The sequence below is a fragment of the Rhynchophorus ferrugineus genome, unplaced genomic scaffold, assembly GCF_030347505.1.
Source record: "Rhynchophorus ferrugineus isolate W39M unplaced genomic scaffold, kcgeb_rfMv2 rfM3, whole genome shotgun sequence".
NCBI classification, from domain to species: Eukaryota; Metazoa; Arthropoda; class Insecta; order Coleoptera; family Curculionidae; genus Rhynchophorus; species Rhynchophorus ferrugineus.
The window spans coordinates 30786455-30808091 of NW_027472582.1; the positions used below are offsets into that span (position 1 = coordinate 30786455).

At 30.3% G+C, this 21637-nt stretch overlaps 1 protein-coding gene across 1 annotated transcript; it reads right to left on the reverse strand.

The window, feature by feature from the left end:
- Positions 1 to 866: 866 nt before the first annotated feature.
- LOC143194107 (uncharacterized) lies at positions 867 to 19712 on the reverse strand. Its single transcript, XM_076400683.1, has 12 exons — positions 19075 to 19712; positions 17459 to 18019; positions 15607 to 15942; positions 12951 to 13185; positions 12816 to 12888; positions 10219 to 10374; positions 10080 to 10166; positions 7670 to 8008; positions 4690 to 4912; positions 4524 to 4586; positions 1442 to 1501; positions 867 to 1386 (listed from the first exon to the last, which is right to left on the reverse strand). The coding sequence occupies exons 1-12, from the start codon at positions 19655 to 19657 to the stop codon at positions 1358 to 1360; spliced, it is 2745 nt and encodes a 914-aa protein (XP_076256798.1). The 5' UTR covers positions 19658 to 19712; the 3' UTR covers positions 867 to 1357.
- Positions 19713 to 21637: the final 1925 nt, after the last annotated feature.

Here is a 21637-nt window from a genome sequence, read left to right on the forward strand (position 1 = left end):
GCTTGATTACTTTAGATTTATATACTTCTCTTAGTCCGGCTTGAGTTTTGGTGGGGTTTGATTTAATCTCGTCTGAAATTGGTATAAATTGGTATTTATCTTGTATATTTCTTGAATTATTCTTATAATGTTGTTACTGACTCCTCTTTGTTCTGATATAACCAACAATATTTCTCTTCTTACTCTAGAAAATACTTTCTCCAGATAAATTTATGCTAGGTATATCTATCAGTTTTTCACTAACACGCTGTAATTTTCACTATTTATCTTATACTGAGTAAATTGTCTTGTAATACATTCCCAGAATTCTCTCTGCTATTATGTTAGATAATTTTCTACAAATTTTCTGTATGTTTTCATGGATGTGCACCATAAAATAATACCTCTATTATAATTACTGCCTCATTACCTCCCTTTTTCTGTAATGGAACAATAAGTGATACTGACCAATCCGTTTCTCTTTTCATATTTCATTCTAAATTTCCATTAATTACTCAGTAGCTTTCTGACCAATTTTTAACATTTCCAGTGTCCTATCTTATCGTGACCGCTTTTTCGTTATTCAATTTTCCCCGTACACTCTGTATTCTTATAATTTTTATCTCCTCTTGCTCTGTCCTTTCTGCAAACATTTTATTTTTTTGTGGGTCGGTATACTTGTTTGTATGTTAGTTTCTATGGTCATAGTAAGTCCTGACTTTATTTCTTCCATCTTTCTATTATTTTTCACCTTCAGTTATTAAGTGTCCCTATTTATTACAAAACAATAAATTTTATACTAAAACAAAATACAGATATATTGTACAAAGGAAATCTTATTTTAAACAAAGTTTATTAGGAGTATATTGACGAACAAAACAACTGTCTTGTAATATTAATAGTATATTATTTGTTCACATATATGATATACATATTGGCCCTCTAATAATATGCTGAATATAATATATATTACATAATAAGTATTACTATTAGTTGAAACTATTGATACTGTTGATTATATCAAATATTGAAATTAATTAACACATGAATATTGTTGAATGTCACCGCACAAACAAAACAGAGTAATATTATAAAAACAATATTTAATTTTATAAATAACTTAACTATTTAATCAGCATTTATTGCACATTAGCGTTGATTAAAAACATTAAGCATTCTATTTAGCTTTTTGTTATTAAATTATTATAAATATTAAATATTTTGTAAAAACATTTTGAGGTCGTGTAATAGTTAACTGAATTTAATAAATAATTCACATATATATGATATCATGTAGTCTAAGAAAATATAAACTATATATACATTATATATACACAGAGTTTAAACAAATGTGGGTATTAGAAATTTGCTCTTATTCCTACGTAATTTGGTAAAACGTTGATTTTCCTAAAAATATTTTTATGGTATAGTTGATAATAAAAATCAGTACTTGTTGCATTACCTATTGATGTAGATCTCTTGGTATCGCCTATCGTATTCGCTTTTACACTTTTCTTTTCATCTAAACAGTTAAAACATAATATTTACAGATATAAACAATTTTTAATGTTGTAATAATTTTTATGGTGATTTTACGGCAGATAATTAGTAGTTATGAAAAAACAAGAAACAAGAAGGAAGCAAAAACCACCAACGTTCTTTTAAGCAACTATTAGCAACTTATTATAGTATTATCATGTTAACATTATTAATGCACGTTAAAATAATATGAATTAATAAGGATCATTCAAAGTAATTGTTTTTTTTAGAGAAGGTAGATTAATATATACCTTATTTTTAAAGGTATATACATTTTTATATTATTATGCCAGTATGTTTATAATATAGCGTTAAAAATTTAACCAGTGCTTTACATGGTGAAATGAAATTAGGTAGTTCACATTTCAATGATTCATCGAATATCGGTCGATTGGTACTTATTGGCATATACTTATTACTTCATAAAATGCCACAAGTAAATATCCTCCAGTGGTACATCTCATTTATCGAAAAAGCATATTATTTTTGAAGGTGATTTTTGGGGCAAAGTTAGAATTCTAACGCTCATTTTAACAATAAGGTTCCATCATATCACGTAAATTGCCAAGATAATATGGAACAAAAGCATTATAAAATTAGGTGCTTCCGTGTATTGTGTTAATTTTTCAATTTAAAGAGGCATTTATTGAAAAAGATTTTCCCGTCTTTCTTGAAACCTGGCAATACCGTGTCATAACAATGACACTTTTAAGGACTTAAAATCATGTTTCAGTCAAGCCGTGCTAAGTGGATAAGAGGTCATCATGAGATTCCATATTTGGTGAATACGCTGGTTGTGGCAGAACTTTCCACCTGAACTGTAATAATGTAATCCTTCACAACTCTGGCTAGGTGGGGCCTAACATTGTCTTGCAAGAGCATTGCCTTGCACATGTTGCAGTCTAATACTTTACTTGTTGCAATAATACGGTATTCAATTTGTTCAATCGATGTAAATATATCTGCAGTAACAATTTAGTTCGATCGTAGGAGCACACAATACATTGAACATTGCTAATCCCACCATATACACAGAAAGACTTACTTATGGTTATAGTTCACTTCGAAGTCGCTATGGATCACTCTGCAGGATTAACACATGATTTACTCTTTTGACTCTCGTAGTGGATCTACTTTTCTTCGACAGTGAAAGCACCAAAATAATATAATAACTTTTTTGGTCTGTCATGACCAGTATTAACTATTTAAGTAGCCGTTATTATATTTTCAGAGAAGTCGTCTGGTAGCCATTAACCTATTTTGAGTCTTTGCCATTGCATGTAAACATCTAGAAACAGTTGATTCATTACTTCTAAGCTATCTAAAAGCGTGTGCTAGGTCTTCATTCAATAACCCTTGTAATTTATCATTTGCCATCATTTGCAACCCGTCATTTTGCCACTGAAATCAGAATCACCAAAATGATTGATAACAAAACAGGTTATTTGTATCTAACGGAGCAACTGCACAATACATTTCTAAAAGTGTTTGATTGCCTTTGGTAACAGATTTCGAAAAAAGAAACGCAATTTTGATAATTTCCTTATTAGCACTTTTATATAGTGAATAACACAATAATATTAAAAAAGCATGCTTCCTTTGTCTTCTTACAAATACATCATAGGTTTCAATATCATATTGGCTTTTAGCGCTTTTTTAGGCAGTTTCCAGATTATATAAGTAAATTCATATCACATCTCTCAAAATGGTGCCCTTGAAGAAATTTAGATTGTTTGAAAGTATGGTTTCCCATTATTATTATCAAACGCCCTTTATCGAAGGTCTCTAATTCTCACTCAACATTTTTAAACAACAAACTGATGGTCGACTACAACATTAACCGCCCTCCACATATTTCCTGATTTCTGTAAACATGTTAAACATTAAATATGTTATGTTACATTAATTAAAATTACTTGATCAGGTTAAATATTTTTATTTTATGTTTAATAGCCGGAGGTATAATAGTAAGAATGGTTTCTTTTCTCCCGATCTGAAATTTGTTGTTACGACGTCATTTTTGTAGCAGTGGAGGTAAACAGTATTTATTTAAATGCAATAACTGAACGAAAGTATTATTTTCCAGAATGTGGAGGTTCAAATAGACCGAATTCGTTTCAAAAGGATTCTGCTTCTAGCGCAGAAATAGCTTTTTAATGTAAGCAATAACAAGGGAATCTCTTATGAGCTCCTACATCAAGCTTCTGGACAGGAAAGTTTTTTTTTGCATTTCAGGCCAGGTGATTATGGACTGAAATTTGAAAGAGCATTGCTTACTCAGGATGCAACTTTTAATTGTATTTTAAATAGTAAGTCTCTTATTAAAGTCTATGTCGATAATCGAATGGTAATATATTTTGATCCTTTGCTTTAGTCTTTTAAAAAGAAAATATGGCTCAATTTTCAGTTTTTTATAGAAGGTAAATTTTTTAAAACTGAAAATGTATTTCTCCGCAGAAACAAACGAATCTGCGCCTTCAACTTCATGCAGATAGGAACCAAACAGTACAGCACCAAAAATACAATAATCTCGACTTCCTCAATAATGAAATTCTTACTATGACTAACATATTGCTGCCAAACACTGCCAAATACCAAAATGATTATGCCCTAATATACACAGCCCAATTTGTTCAGTCTTGGTTTGAGGACCATCAAAATATTATCAAGCATCTTCTCTGGCCAGCACACTCGCTAGACCTCAAAACGATATAATCGTGATCGGAAGTTTTAGAGAAAAAAGCGAGCCATCTCGGCCCATCTCCAACATCATTGAAGCAGTTGGCGGATGTTTTGGCTCAAGAATGGAACAAGAAAATTGTTTAGATATTCTACGGGTCTATTTCGCAATTAAATAAATATTGTATAAATATCAGGTATTCATATTATTTTGCCCACCTCCTCTATATATGTTATTACAAGAATGCAAAGATGAGTTTTGTGCTACCTTTATTGTTTCCAGTTTTTATTCATTAGTATTATTAATATAAATAATAACTACTTACCTTTTCGTTTATGATTTCTTGGTAAACTTTGTGTTTTTTTAGAATAATCAGCAATGGATTTAGCTTAAATATAAAACAGTTTTTACCAAATTTTATAAGTAATAAGGCAAAAAGATATTTCGATTCATCAAGAGAGCATTTGGCATGTAGAGAATATTAGACTCACCTTTGACTTTATATAGTTGATTCCACAAAATTTTTTCTATCTCGTTTTTCCAGGTATCTCTTATTTTAGCATTTTTGGCTTCTAGAACGAACGTACATTTGGATTTATATCGTTTTTCCTTGTTAAAATCAGTTAAATGTATCTGATTGCTATCATCGAAAGTTGCTATTCTCAAATCATTTGTAAATATTGATTTATAATAAATATACCTATCAGTATCAAGCTGTAAAGAATAAATTATTCATATTATTATACATATAAGTATTCTATATTGTAAAAAAATATATATAATGGATCGAGACCAAAGAATTTTTCATATTTTAGTAATGGTTCAGTTCCAACCTTCGTAGGGTGAAGACGTATTTTCAATAATCCCCAAACACTAGAAAGATACCCTTCTTAAAAAAATCACTATTTTTATTACAGTTATTTAAGTTTAAAAACCCATAACAGGTGAAGCTATCCGTCTCTCAGTGGACTTAAAGTGTAGTGAATAGGTATTTACGTGACCCGATACAAAGACTGCATCTTATTTTTATTACTTTTTGAAATTATTTTCCGTTATTTTTCTACAATTATTTTCCAATTCATTTCCTAAGTATAGTATTTCTCGTCAAAAAACTAGTGTAAAAAGATATCACATAAGTGAAAAATGAAGTGCGTGAAATATACAATGTATTTTTTATTTTATTAATATATTTTATAAAACATAAAACAGCTTTAGTGACGTATAGAAAGAAATCGAAACCAATATATTCAACCAAGCCCTGAAAAAGTCGTTCCCAAATTACCACCAATAACAGTTTATAAGGTAGGAGTATAAAACACATCCACGACCTTTTGAAAACCATCACTACCAAACAATAAAAATCCAATTGTTCGATGCGGAGCACTTTAAAATTCTAGTGAAAGAATTAGACCAAAAACATCCAGTAATATACATTCAGGCCAAAATCCGAAAGAACATTCAAATTTGCACTAAAATGTTTCCACCACGAGATGGATCTTAATATCATCAAGGTGGCCCTAGCTGAAAAGGTCGTGTAAATGTTCACAATATACGACATCGCATGGCAAAGAAAATACTGCCTATGTTCTATATTGACATAAAACCAAGTGTAAACAATAAAATGGTGTATGAAATTAGTAAATTAGAAACCAATATTATTAAATGCGAACTACCACATACAAAAAGAACAATACCATAAAGCACAAGGTCTCAAGTGCACGGGCACTCAAAAACTTACTATCGCAAATCATTTAGTTGCGCAAAGCGTGCATGGGAACATAAAACGACAGATTATACTCGCAAAGTTCGTGATGATAAAAGTAAAATGTGCTAACTGTAATGGCAATCATCCAGAGAATTACAAGGGTTGCGCAGTTCATAAACAATTACAGCAGAAACTATATCCCACATTAAGAGAAAAAAGCATCAGCAGGATCAAAAACAATCGACACGCACCAGACCAAGTCAACCAGATATAAGTCATGCCCAAATAGTTGATAATAGTTCAACAAAAAATCGAGGAACCACACCACAACATCTTAAAATTAGAAAACATAATGGTCAAATGAGTACGATAATTGGGTAATTGGGGTAATACATTACAATACGTCAGGGAACTAAAAATGTTGGTAACTGAACAAAATATTGACATTATGATGGTTTCCGAACATATTCCATGGATAAACATTGTTTGCAAATATCCAAATATAAGCTTTATCATACAAATCACCCAGGTGATAAAGCACATAGAGGTACAGCCATAATCATTCGAGATGATATAAAAATTCAGCAAAGACTACCTGCAAGCAATCAGTGTAACCATAGAGGAAGTCCATGGACCATTAACAATGTCTGCGATTTATTGCCCACCTAAACATAACAACACGAGAGAACACTTTTAATCTTTCTTTAGTACGCTAGGTATTAGATTCATAGCCGGAGTAGATTAAAATCCAAAACATTTAATGTGGGTATCAAGAATAATAACCTTAAAAGGTAGAGAGCTGGTAAAAGCGATGAAGAGAGATAATCTACAACATATCCCTACTAGTGAATCAACATATTGGCCATCAGACACAAATAAAAAAGCGAAGTCATAAATTTGTATATTATAAAAAATTTTGATACAAAAAGCTGTGCAGAATCGTGTTTCGACCTGTCTTCTGTACATTTACCAATAATAGTAAGACTTTCTTCAAGAATTATTATCAAAGATAAACCCTCTTCTGTGTGCAATAATAGAACTAACTGGCCACTATTTAGAGAAAATATAGACTGAAACATTTCTCTAAATTTACCGTTACACACTGAATCTGATATAGAAATAGTAGCAACAAACGTTACAGAAGATATACAGGAGGTAGCATATTACGCCACTCATAACAGTGAAACATTTCCAAGAAAAAATACACATATATCATGTATAATTTAGACAAAAATAACAGAAAAAAGAAAGTTCCGACGGAATTGGCAACAGCTAAGAACTGAAGAGAATAAAAGAATATTTAATAAGGTAATAAAACAGCTGAAAGAGCTAATCCAAAATGAACAAAACCAAGATGTTCAAGAATACTTACAAAATTTGACACCAACTGAGACTATTGACTATTACTTGTGGAAAGCAACAAAAATGCTTAAGAGACCCCAGCAGCATAACCCACCTATTAAAACAAATAAAAGCAATTGGGCTAGAAGCAATAAAGAGAAGGCCGACCTTTTCTCAAAACACTTCAAAAATATTTTTAAACCCTTCCAGTCTGAGCTACATAAAGATGACAAAAATAAAATCAGTAGCTTTCTAATTTCGCAGATCTGTGGTGATGAAAATTAATTCACAATCTTACATTACTATGTGGTTAAAGTACTGATAATAAAAAAATTACGTTTAATAAAAAAGTTTTGCATCCTGTTTAAAAAATATATTATTATATTTTACCGAAGGCGCAAGGATTAAGGTTATATGTAACTTACCTCATATGTAAATACAATAATTTGCTCGAAGAGAAATACCGTCGAATCCAGTCTTTTTGGTTTCAGTATCGTAAATTTTTCATTCATTATAAAAGAACCATAATATTTGGGTTCTATCGGGTTTTTTTCTATTGAATCTATGGCTACTGCATCATTACCTTTGCGCATGTATTTTTTCACTATGCTTAAGGCAAATTCTGCTTCTCCTGTTGGTTGATTTTCTTTGGTTAACCTTTTTATTATGTTCCCGAAAAATAATGTATACTTTCCAAGCCTTTGAATTGGTGTTACCAGATAAGCTGATATGCCTAATTTGTTTTTAAGTTCTTCTTGTCTTGTCTGCAACATAAATATATTTAAACTGATGTATACATAGTATTGAAGAATATAGAAACAATCGATTAGTTTTCATTTTAAAAAGTTACATAATAACTGCACATTCTATCATATATTCAGAGCAAAATTGTAGATTGAAACCTTCTTTCCTAAGTTAATATATTATATAAGTCTTCTTTTAATTTATTTAATTATCATATTTTGCATTTATAGAACAAGATAGTCAATAATTTTTAATTGTATAGATATAAGGACAGGTTTCAACTGAAAATAGTACATACAAAATTTTTATATTACAATAAACCTCGTTGAATGTTTGGAAGATAGAAACTGCATTAGTACCAAGAAGTTTGCCCAAACATTTCTGGAAGTTTCAGCTGCGGGGAACCTTAAAAATATTACTGTGTTGTTCGTATCCGTTCGTGAATCTAAACCATACTCGAATTCATATAAACACTCATCAAGATCGGTCCAACCGTTCAGAAAGATGTTCAATGACACAATACACTACGACATATAAAAATGATATGATTGATCATCATTGTCTATGACTTTACGACGATACTGGTATGGATAACCATCGATATTGGTAACAATATTCGCCATACATAGTTCTGTAAAGCATTTTGTATATTTTCCATTGACCATATATGGCGAAGTCATGATTAAAGTTTTTCGATCAGGAATTTCTGCTGAACTAATTATCAATTTCTTTTGACCGTACTTTATCGACTAACCTAATCAAAATGTGCGCATATGGTAAACCTATAAACCTCCTTTTTTACCATTCAACAGAATACACTTGTTTGGCCACATACCGAATGATTTATAATTAAGTTTATCAACGATTATTTTTTTGAATTCAAGTGTAGTGATATTATGGAGATGCATTCCTGTGTTAATACATTAACTTTATTAGCAGTTGGTACACTGTATCTTCCTACGTGCACTCTATATGGTAGTTTGTCTGGTATAATGGTAGTAACGTAATTGTCGTTCTGCAATCTATTGGAAGCGGCGTGGAACCACTGGATCAACAGATCATGATTTTACGAAAACGTCATCAAATTTACCACAATTGGTCTCTCTTCCATCTGCACAATGTCGTTTTATAGACAGAGTGTGTCAAGTTGTTACTCCTCGTCGACCATAAAGTAAAGTCATATTAGACCCTAATACGGTAATATTATGCACGTACTAACGAGAAATGTTCTTGCACGTGCTTCTGATTAAGTGCTTCCTGCGCGTGGGTGGCTCATTGACGTGTCTCTCGTTGTCTTAGTCTATTAGCTTGAAGACGTTTATTATGTTGCTCTCGACCTTCAGTCGGTGCACTTTCAATCGGATGCAGACCCAATTGTAAATGCTTTGCCTCGAATCATTAAAACACAAGAAATTTTATTAAAATCCATCCAACCGTTGATGAGGAGTACAGTTACATACACACGGACGGAAGAATTATATATGTCCTGTCCGAATACTGACTTTTTGTTTGAATGGAATAATGTATTTGGACAATAAAATAAATGCTATAGATGATAACAATAATAACCAATTAGTGATTTTGTTGTGACATTTTCTTATTCTGGAATTTTTCTTAAATATATTAAAAAATTCCTGCCACCCTATCGCAAACCCAAAAATATGATCAAAACTGCTTCTATTTAGGAGAACTAAAAAACGGGAAATATTTAGAAGGTTTTCAAGTAAATACACAAGGACTTAACATGAAAACAACTGAATGAACCAAGAAAAAGTTAATATAAACCCTAACAGTTCATTAGACAGTATGACTAATATTTTGAATTAAATTTATGTTTTAAAAATCTACTTTTTCATATTCTAATAAACAACATACTTTTATACAACAAAAAAATAATTGCGATAGTCGATATTAGCACAAACTCAGAGTGTTATATTTTAATGAATTACTCAACCATTATTACGTTCCTATAAACGAAAATAGGGTAAAGCGACATAAAAAATACACTAACCTACGAAAATTAATTAAATAAATGTTGTAGTAATATGTATCTACTGTCTCTTTAAGTGCATATTAGCGTATTATACATACCTTTAATACATCATTTAAAAATCTGACAGTTGCATTGGCTTTTGGTGCGTTCCGCATATATTTTGGGTAATGATGGAATAACACTTCCTGCATAATGTTTGAATTAAGCTAATAAATAATGTTTTAATAAAATACTTACGTAATCAATAAAAGCTCTTGTGACACCCTTCAATTGTGGACCATACATTTCGAGCGTTTCTAGGAAATTTGATTGTAACTTGTATATATCTACTATGTTTCCAAAAATTATTTTGGCCTTTTCCGGGTAAAATTGAAATAAAAAAACATAGTAGTCCTTAAAACAGAAACATTGAAAATAGCATCATGTTCTTTTGCTTTTATTACTTACATAATTTAATAATGACACTTAATTTTAAACATTTGTAGTATATTAGAACTACAGAACTATATGAACTTCGGGAGGTTTTAAATGCAATGCAACTTTCTTGTATAAACAATCATTTACAACTAATTATTGAATCATTATGTCATTATGTTTTACTTATAATACTAATTTTCATAATAATAAGGACAAAAAATGATTAAATTTCGTCATTTGCCTTTATTTTAATTGAAATAAAAATGAACTCACTTAAAAAGCTTTGTAGTTACAAAATATTAATTAACGCGAGATACATAAATACAGTAGGCACATACAGTAAATACTAGTACAGGCCTTTCAGGGATGCGCCATTGCGATGCGATGTTCACTATCTAAATTAAAATTAATTAAGAATTACCAGCGACTTAAAATGGGCTAGATATTTCTGTCTTTTTCTTTGTATTTCTTAGCCAATTAAACAAAATTTATCTATGTAACTTATACGTTGCATAAAGAAAATTAATTGTTGTCAACTTCTACAGCGAAAACCTGACTAACTTTGAAGAAACACATATTTGCTAAACAAGAATCATTTTGAAGAAGGAAGCAAGAAATATTTGATTTAAAAACATAATTTGGTGACAAAAATTCAATTATCCTTAGCTGAGAAGATATTGTTATATCAATATTTTGATCCTACAGAATCTAACTACGGTATACTGATATGGCCAATATATGGCCAGCACTCAACGGTTCCAAAACTGTCGCTGGTCATAGCAGATACTCTAATGAAGTGATATAATGTCTGCAGAACTTATTAGTTTTAAGTAATTCGAAGGAGTCAGATATAGACTTTAGACTTTAAAGTCTAAAATTTATGAATTTATTTATTATTATTTTAAAATTTATTTTAAAATAATTTATAAATATAACAATAAATAATTTTTTGCTTTATATTTTAAAATTTATTTATAAAGTTTTAAAATATCTAACACAGATCACTTACTGATATTGAACTGGCAAACAAATAGGCTACTAAAAAACGATGAAAAATAAATGCCAGAAAAATGACGTCATTTGTCAATCTAAATCAATTAGTTTAACTGTCTTTATCACATTCATCAAATTCAGCATATAATAAATATTTTTCTCTAAATCTAAGTACAGTATAAAAATTTAAATGAAAACTATATTATGGTTGCTTGTTGTCAACCTATATAAAAATATACTAAAATCGCGGTGGGAAAATATAATGGCCTAATATCAGTACTGGTATATAGATTTAATTATTAAGTAAAAATAATTGAAATTAAACTATCATTTCTCAACAAAATACTAACATTTTCTTTGGAAATTATTTTCTCTTATGATTAATTTGTAAAGGAATAAATTTACGTTGATCTACGTCAAATATTGATAATTCATCACTAGTTATGCAATTTTACACTGGCTATTCATGGAAATCTTATTTCAATAACTGTACATCTTTTAAAATAGCCCACTCATCAAGCCAAATTATTTCAACATCTTAATATTTATACGTGTTGGGAAATCTTAAAACCTATCTGAAACATATGAGTGTCGAATTGGAAACAGCAGTGGTATCGCGACTGAAGGATCCTACAAATATTGCAATATCTCACAATTAATAGATGCGTTTTATATTTGTGATCACAGTTGTAAATGTCTCTAGAAAATAGTGTAAAATCCGACAAAACGATAGTCACAGCGGTAATCCCTTGACATAGTCATGTCCAGTGTTTTCTGAGATCGTAAGGGTATACTGCTGATCAATTTCATGGGACCTAAGACAACAACTTATTCAGACATTGCTGTTCGACACTGAGAAAACTCAGAAGACTGTCAGTCAAATCCAGGATCTTTGGATACACTTTGGATAGACTCTCATGCCCTCATGTCCGGATCTTGCGCCTAGTGATTACCTCTTGACCTCCCCCCAATTAATGGAGCACCTGAGTGGCTAACGTTTTCGGGGCGGCGATGAAGCCGAGGAAGAGTGAAGCATCATTTACAAAAATGTGTAAAGAAATATGGCGATATTTAAGAGTTTCTTCTTTCTAATGATGAAATTTCAATAAGAATTGTCACTGTTGCCTCTTTGTAATATTGATGGCTTCACACCTTATGTAAGAGCACTATTAAAATAAATTTATAACATCAGTATTTCATAAGCTTTTCTTTACAAAAACGAGACAAAATCCAAATAGTTTATTGCACATATTTGGATCAAAGACAGAATGACATTAAAACAGCACTATGAATGGGTCCATATTTTCATCTCAAAATTATTGATTTTCAATCACTGTACTATATATAATCACTACACTATACTATAATATAAAAGATTTTCTTTTGTTTTTAAGCAGTATTATAATAATGTACTAACAACTTACATCCAAAAGTTGTTTCAAACCCTTGACGTACTTCCTTTCAGTCGCTAAAATTTCTTCCAGTATATATTGAATTCTATATTTAAAAAAAATATATAAAGATAAAAATGAATATTTTATATTATATTGAAGACGTACTCTGATTTTTTGGGTATAGGTGCTCCGATGACTATCTGATGTTCCAGTTCACTATACTGAAAACTCATAATATTGTTTGGTAACTCTTCAGGTTCACTTGCACTAATTTCTCTGCTGGTAGATGAGTTTTCGTTATTTATAGGGTCTTGAAATAAATTCACCCTTTCAATTCGAACTACGCCTTTGTCATCTGTTATGGTTTCCCTTCTTTGACTATTACAGCTATTATCCTCTTCTAGAAAAGTAATTTTTATATAACAGTTTATTTTTTAATACAGGATATAGAAAACAAGTCTATTAGCAATAATTGTGACAACCATATTAACTTACTCAGTAAATTGTTGTTAACATATTTAGATTTTCTGAAGTTATTATAAGTTTTATCGTTAAACAATAATCAACACATAACATATATTTTTTCTATCATTCTACATTTGATATATATAGTAGAATCTTAATATACAAATTAATTTGTTACTATTGTTATAGAAATATACAAAGAATACGACAAATTAAATTAGACTACTTAAACTAAAGTTAATGCAGTACACTTTTGACTAACAGTTTTACACTATACAAGTTCATATGGTTAGGTTCGCTTGAATCTTCTGATTCTCTCTATAGCTATATTTTTTCCACGTTGTTATGCTTTGGAAACTTCGTAGATCCATTTGACTTTGAGGCATCGTGCAGTTATTTGTTGTTGTCGATAATCGAAATATGCTTTGTCAGCGTTAACCAGTTCGTTTAATGTCTTAATACAAGCTTATATTTGCACCTCATAAATTCAAATAGACTTTTTATCTTACTAGTATACCAAACTCTTTGTTTTTAGAACAAGTTAGTATTATCTTCCGGCTAATTAGTAAAGTTTCTTGATTTTCAGTCTGATTTGCTCAACATTTTGTGTAACTTGCAATTTCTAATTAAACATATCAACGAACTGTTACATCGAGCTGATTCTGATTGATTTGGGTACCTCTCAAGGAATATCATTAGGTTTTTCTCATTTAGTCAAAAAACAATGTTAACATGTACAGATTTCGAGCTAATATATTGTACATAAAGTAATAGTTGTACGACCTTCCTACAAAGGGATACACAAAACAAATCGACCAAATCCATCTCACTCGTTTACCATTCAGTTAGTTTAAAAACTGATGAGCCTTGCACAGAGCGGCAATACTCAGGTCCGTAACGGCATATATCATAAATATATATCTTGTATTGATTTAAAAACTATTTGTAAACAAGAAAATCTATTGGAAGAAGGACCCTGTGCATCTGGTCAAGCATTAACAGTTGAACTGTTGACTGTTTGAATTGTTGCACACCATTTAAAAGGTGACTGCGGATATCTATAGCCAACAATTAAACAAATTCAGTGAGGAACTTAATTGAAAATGCCCTATTTTAAAAAAGTAAGGATTTAAGTCACATAACCTCTCTTGTGTTCCCGTAACTCAAAATAACAATTTCGAATTTGAGATGCAACTAGTATTTATTGCGTTCGTTAGTATCTTCACTACTGGAAAACAATTAAATTTAATGGCTGGACTGATAACTTAATACTGATAAAAATAATTATATTAGATATGTGACCTTATATATGTGTCTGATGACCATTAATATTGTCGTCGATTATTATTTCAAAAATTGTGATAAAAGACAGTAACATGTAAATAAAAAAAGAGAATTAAACATGAAACTTTATTAGTGCTTTGTGTGAACATTTCGACAACGAACCCCGTGAATAAATCTTGATTCGTATAATATAATCAAAAGTTACATGCGGAAAAAATAAATGTCGATATATTTCCATTTTAATTGATGTGTTACTTCGAAAATTTCTTAGATATTTTAATAACATTAAATTTATTTAGAAAATTCCAACTTTCATCCTATTAAAGATATCTATTCAATGTTCTGTTCAAACTTCCGTAAAAAGTGCCCTCTTGGTGTATATTTTTGGAACTGTATTTTGAAATATCTGCAACTGCATATTTCAACATATTTTCTAAATAATAATGTCTTATACAATAATATGTTAATTTTTCTATTGAAAACACAGTCTCATTTCAGTGATAATATGGATGAACGCATTAATCGGGAACGAATGAGTGCCATTCTATATACCTTCTTATTTTTTAAGTCAAGAATTTATCTAGCCAATTTTCCATTCCGATGAGTTTAATTAATTAAAAACCTATTTTATTAAGGGCTTTCTGCGTCGATCGAAACAAGTGGTAACTGGAGGTATTAGGCCTAGTCTATAGGTAGGTAGAATAAATCTTCTTGAGAAGCTTTTAACTACCTCCGCAATATCATAATGGAAAAGAGAATGACTCAATTGCCAACTTTTTCAATAACACCTTAATTTTTGTCATCGTCAATTTCCTTGCTTTTAAATCATTCCAAAAATATTTTACTTGATAGTAAATACTAATATTTTTATATTGAACTATGTAATATATACTACTAGGATTTATGAATAGCGATTAAACTAAATTTATTTCCTTTTTGTAACTGTTTGTATTACAGATAGAAGAAAGCGATTTTATGATATATTGATCTTATGAAATTAAAGAATCATGCATGCATTCAATTCAATTAATTGGAAATATCTTGTGTATGTTACAATTAACAATATCCTTACCTTGTGCTTCTTCATTCACAAAATATTCTAAGCTCTCCGTCGACGTTATCGAGTATATCGTGCTTCTTTTAGAGTCATTTGATTCAGAACCTTCATTGATTACCAACGCTTCTTGATTTTCTATTTGTTTTAAAAAGTTTTCTTCACTTTCGATTTCACTGAAAGTTACTTTAAGCTTTTCAAATTTTAAGCTACAAATAACTAATTCGTCATTATCTCTGTTATATGCCTCCACAAAATATAATCCATCTTCGATATTGTCATTGAATGCCATCGTTCCAAATATATCTGACTTATCCTCAAAACCAATTTTATGTCGCATGTTGATATTTCTAGCTGCAAAAGAGTTAATAATATGATTAATATTACATTATATTTCCCATATTATACATTTAAATGATATTAAAATAATAACAAATACTAATATTAATTAATATTATTCAAATTATTGCGTTATAATTGTTAACGTAAACTCTTAATTATTGCGTAATATAGATATTTACGGCATATTTGTTTTGAACTGGTCTTGTGTTGCATCTTAAATAACTTACAAACAAACGCCACTCCAAGAACCTTCAAGAAACATCAAGTCATTGATTGGAACAAATAGTGCTACACGCTGAAACTTTGGAGTCATACGTGTTTTATTTTAGAGTTGTCCGAGTCATATAAACGACGTGAGATCAATTATTTTTAGGAAGCTGTATGACTGGTTTAGTTAAATATGGTATTCCTAGTGACCCCCTAACAAGCTTTTAGAGGTATATAATAATTTCTTTGACTGAATGTGGAGGAGTTACATGACCATAATTTTCGTAGAAATATATTTCCATTATCTTCAATTTACCACAAGAAGTTTTTTTGTTGTCGGCTTTTTAGTGAAAGACATATATTCATATGTTTTTCACTTTTTTCACAATTTTATTGAGTCAAAATATATGGAACCCTCCTTCCAAATTTTTATACATACTCCGTTTAGCGTTAAATAGCGATTTCTTCTGTAATGCCTGACTGAACTAAAAGCTCTTGTATTTCTGTTTAATTTTCATCCAGTAAATTTGGTTATTTCGCATTCTTCATTCAAGTGTTTTCAGATTCTCAACTCAATGTTTATCCCAAACAATTATGCTTCAACAACAATATCTTTTAGTGTAAATATTCTAGCCAAAGTACATCTGTTACCATCGTAAAATCACTTATTTATAAAAGTACGGAGGAAAGTATAACTAATGTAGACTTCTAATTTAATATACTAAAATATTGTGTCTTTTTAAATCACAAGACCTCCACTCAAATATTCCACTTTTGAATATACAAAACTTTAAAAACCTGAATTAAATTAAAGCTATAAAACTTTCTATACATAGGCGTGAATCTATATATTGAAATAGAAAGAAGAATTGAAATAGAAGTCATTGAAAATGGAAAAATATTCAAAATATTTTACTTTTGAATATACCAAACTTTGAAGACCTGAATTATATTAAAATTGCAAAACTGTAAATACACAGGTGGAAGAATTTATGAATTATTAATTGATAACTATCTAAAATCAATAATAGAGTAGAAGACACTAACGGAATGGCAAAATGAATTTCGAAAAGCAAGAAGTTTGCATGACAATATAGTTGGCATAAAACAAATAAACAGAATAATACATCTAAAAAAGTGATATATATAACATTGATAGAGTTATTGGACATATTCCAAAGGATACATTGAAAAGAGATAACACAGTTTGTTGAACCACTTACAGCTTATGGTACACAGTTTTTTTCGAGAAGCAAGGAATTATAAAAATAAGCCATACACCTAATACCACCTAATAAAAATAAATATTAAGAAAATTTACCTTCAATTTCTTTGTAATCTATATGTTCTAATTCTGGAAGTATATCATCACATTTTTCTTCTTCGGTGTCCTCAATGTTCAAACTTTCCATTGATAAATACATATTTGAATCGAATCCATCTTTTAGCATCCGGTCATTCGCCCTGTCCATCTCCTGAATAAGGCTTTTACGATAATTCTCCGTCGCACCATTGTTATTGGCATCTCGAAAGCCCTCAAAGGTACTTGCTATTTCCTTTACGCTCTTTTCTTTCAACATAATACCCGTTCGTTTTCTTTGCACCTTATTTCGACTCGAGCGACCTTCAGTGTTTTTCATAAATAATGGTTTTTTTATGCTAGACTTTTCGAGATCCTGCTGTATATTTGCATTTTCTTCACTGTCATGATGTTTTTCAATATCTTCATTAACTATATTTTCTTCAGATGGAATTTCTTCATCGTGAGTCGTTTTGTGAATGAAACTTTTATTTGTAAGCCAGAAAGGTAAATCTTCAGCGTTATTGCATGATAATATACTAGAGAATGATTTATTATCTTCATGTCGGAAAATGTCTTCAACTAGAAAGAAAAATAAATTATTTTATTCAATTAAAATGTAAATACAATTTTTGAAACAGTTTATTGAAATTGTATTCAATGGAAAATTAATATTTAATATATAAGGAATATTTGGAATTATTTCGTAGACCAACGACATTTGGAGAACTATATTTTCTTGTTATTGTTTTCAATACTCATATTTGTTTACAATATTTTCTTTAAATATCCCACTAATTATATAATTTTTATTTTCAAATTATATTTCTAGGTCACAGAACGCTAATAGTCATGTTGATGGACCAATCGTCTATTTATTTCGTTATAAGAACAGTTCAACTGAGTTTCAACATATGGGAAAATCTAAAATGTTTATGCAAATCCCAGTGGTATAGATATTTAAAGAGACATTATTGCAATCACTCTCGATACCATTCTTGGGACTTTGGCTAAATACAAACAAACCTTTAAAAAAACAGTGTATATTTAAATGTAGGCTCCATAGTAGCTCTTTGTGAAAAGTAGATTCTCGAAAAGTAAAGCAAAAAGCTGAATTAATAGCGCCATCTTTTGTATAGATCTACGAATTAATTTAAACGACTGATTTGTATAAATATAGGGGTTGTTGAAGTTTCATTGGTAGAATAATTTCAAATTTATTCTCTCTCCATTTTCTATCCTTCAGCTGTAGAAAACTTTTTATAAAATATTGCAAATAAAATAAGTATAAATAATAGCTATGATATATTTTAAAATTATCGATGTACTTATCGTCATTTATTTGTTATATTTATTATTAGAAAATGAGTCATTACTGCACTTTACCTAACCTCTATTTAAAATTATTTTTCTTTAAATTGTGAAAATGCAGCCAAACTTTATTATTATTATAATGTTATCAATAATTAAATGTTTTTTCTATCTCTAAACAATAATATATACGTTAAAGAAGACAATGTAAATCACCTAATATGCAAATAAAACTGTTGGAAAACAATCAATTTGTCAGTTGAAAGATTTAATATTGTGAATATTTACAAGTGATAACTATATGAGTTTTAATTATTAAGTCTTACCGGGGCTATCGAGTCTGGACTCTTCAGTGGAGTTAAGGGCCATGCAACTTTGAGCTTTAGGTAGAGTCAGAAAATACCGTATGCTTTCCATATTCGGTCCTGGTTTAATATCACTTGATTCTGAATTTAGAATATGTTCATCCGTATTTGTCAAAGACATATCCTTATCAGATAGATAGTCACAGGCTAGTTCACATTCTGTCTCATAATTTTCTAAATTGACAGTTACGTATTGAGATTGATCCGTTGCAGGGCCTGATTCCAAATCACTTTCTGGTCGATTTTCTTCAGTGACCGAATGTAATTTCATTGAATGATTTTCTTCATCAACATCACAACACACACCGGCTAAAGTATGTGGTCTTACTCTCTCCCTATATTTAAGAGGGATTGTCCTGGTTATGTTTGGTATATGATCCGTATCTAATTTTACGGGTATTGGCTGTGCTGGAAGCGAATTTGTTCGTTGCAGTCCCTTCTTTTTGGGTCTACGTATCTCGAAAAGCGATTTCAGGCTACGCCCCTTGATGTTTTTCGTGTTTTTTCCATCGACAGCATGTTCACTTAAACTAATATTATTCATAACTTTAATTTAAACTTTTATAACCAACACACTTTCATAGATATTAATATTTGCGAAACCATTGAGATCTCTTATCGAAATCTCTGCTTATCTTATCTCCAAAAAATGTTGATAAAATGTATCTTTCCCAACATAACTACTCGATAGGATATTATACACCGCTGACTAAAATTATCGATCTAATAGTACATTATTAAAAAGAAACAACGTTTTTAAGAATTGACTAATAAATGACGTTTTATGAAAACAAATATTTAAATTAGAATTAAATGGGAACCAATTTGCTTTAGTTGACTAGAAATACACTTTTTTGTTTTTTAATTATCAGATAAGTAAAAATATTCGTAGTATAGTGAGTAATAATTTAAACGCTATTGCTTTTAAATGATTTGGTATTACCATCACAATTTTTTTGAGTAAGCATTTTAAATTGCGACAAATAAGGAACATTTTCTAACGGCATTGATTATATTGTTCAAAATTAAAAGCAGAGTCCAAACTTAGTTTTAGATATAAATGTTCAAATTCAAAGACATTAAACTTGAAACGACATTGAACCCAGAGACATTGACATTGACATTGAGAGATTGAACGTCCACAGGTTAATTGAAAAAGTTCGAAATAAAAAATATGACGATAGAAAATTTATAAAAAGACGATGTGAGATTAAAATGTACAATTTTTAAAAACATATGTAGAAATTATGAAAGGAAGAGAAGAGACGCCTCACAATCAATGAAATTCTTAAACAATTTGGAAGGTATATGGTGGAGCAGAAGTCCCGCAACCATTTTGATTGCAACTCATCTTGGTTATGTGATGTTCAGCTCAGTTTCGCTTTAACCATTTATTGTGTAGACGTCCAAATTTTATTATGAATAAATATACGCAATAAGAACGAGCAGAAATAGTGATAATATTTTTTGAAAATAATCCTTCCATTATTGCCACTCAGCGGAAATTACGCCAAAAATATCCTAAGTGTGTCTTACAAAACCACAATTTATCGTTTACATGCCAATTTTAGACATTACGGTACGACAGCAGGCGGACCTCGTTCTAGAAGACAACGGACGTCTCCAAACATTGAAAATATGATTCTGGTGCGCGATAGTGTTGCAACTCAAGAAACATCAATTTGGAGACGTGGTTCCCAGTTACACATTTCTGCATGCAGTTTAAGGTTCATTTTAAAATCTGATTTGAAAATGTTCCCTTACAAAATTCAATTAAAATCCAAAAATTATTACCAATAGGTCCTGATCAACGGGTTGAATAAAACAATCCTAAGGCTGTCAGGTGAAATTGAAGATTTTTCATCAAAATTGATATTGAGCGATGAAGCCCATTTTCTTCTCAGTGGCCACGTCAATAAACAGACCAGTCAGATTTGGAGAACACAGAATCCTCAATTAATTCATGAAACATCATTGCATCCACCAAAAACAACTGTATGGTGTGGTATTCCTGCTGAAAACATCATTGGTCACTATTTTTTTTTGAAAATAACCAAGTTGTTGCAGTTACTGTTACTGCTAAACAGTATCAAGACATTATTCGAAATATTCTTGTGCCTAAAATGAAAGGACGAAGGAATAGAGGACATGTGGTTTTAGCAAGATGGGGCCACAGCACACACAGCTCCTTCAACAATTCAATAATTGAATGACGTTTTTCCACCAAGATTAATTTCGCGAAGTGGCAATTTAGCATGACCAGCCAGATCTCCGGATTTAACAACACCAGACATTTTCTTATTGTTTTTTTTTTCAAAATCAAAAATGTATGTGATTAATCCCCAAACAATTCAACATCTTAAAGACAATATTCGTCACGAAATTGAAGAAATTCAGCCTCAGATGTTGCAGGGTGTCCTGAAAAATGCCTTAAAAAGTGCATAAAGTTGCATAGCGAATTGCGGTCACCACTTAACCGATATAATATTTCAATCATAACGAGAAGAAATAAACGTAAAGGCCA

Bases quoted from the DNA above. Each gene is read 5' to 3' on its own strand.
- LOC143194107 (XM_076400683.1), bottom strand. From the start codon at position 19,657: ATGAATAATATTAGTTTAAGTGAACATGCTGTCGATGGAAAAAACACG. The intron at 4,913-7,669 runs GTAAGTTACATA...TATTCTTTACAG, and splicing joins TTATTGTATTTACATATGAG to CTTGATACTGATAGGTATAT. The intron at 4,587-4,689 runs GTGAGTCTAATA...TTTATATTTAAG, and splicing joins TCAACTATATAAAGTCAAAG to CTAAATCCATTGCTGATTAT.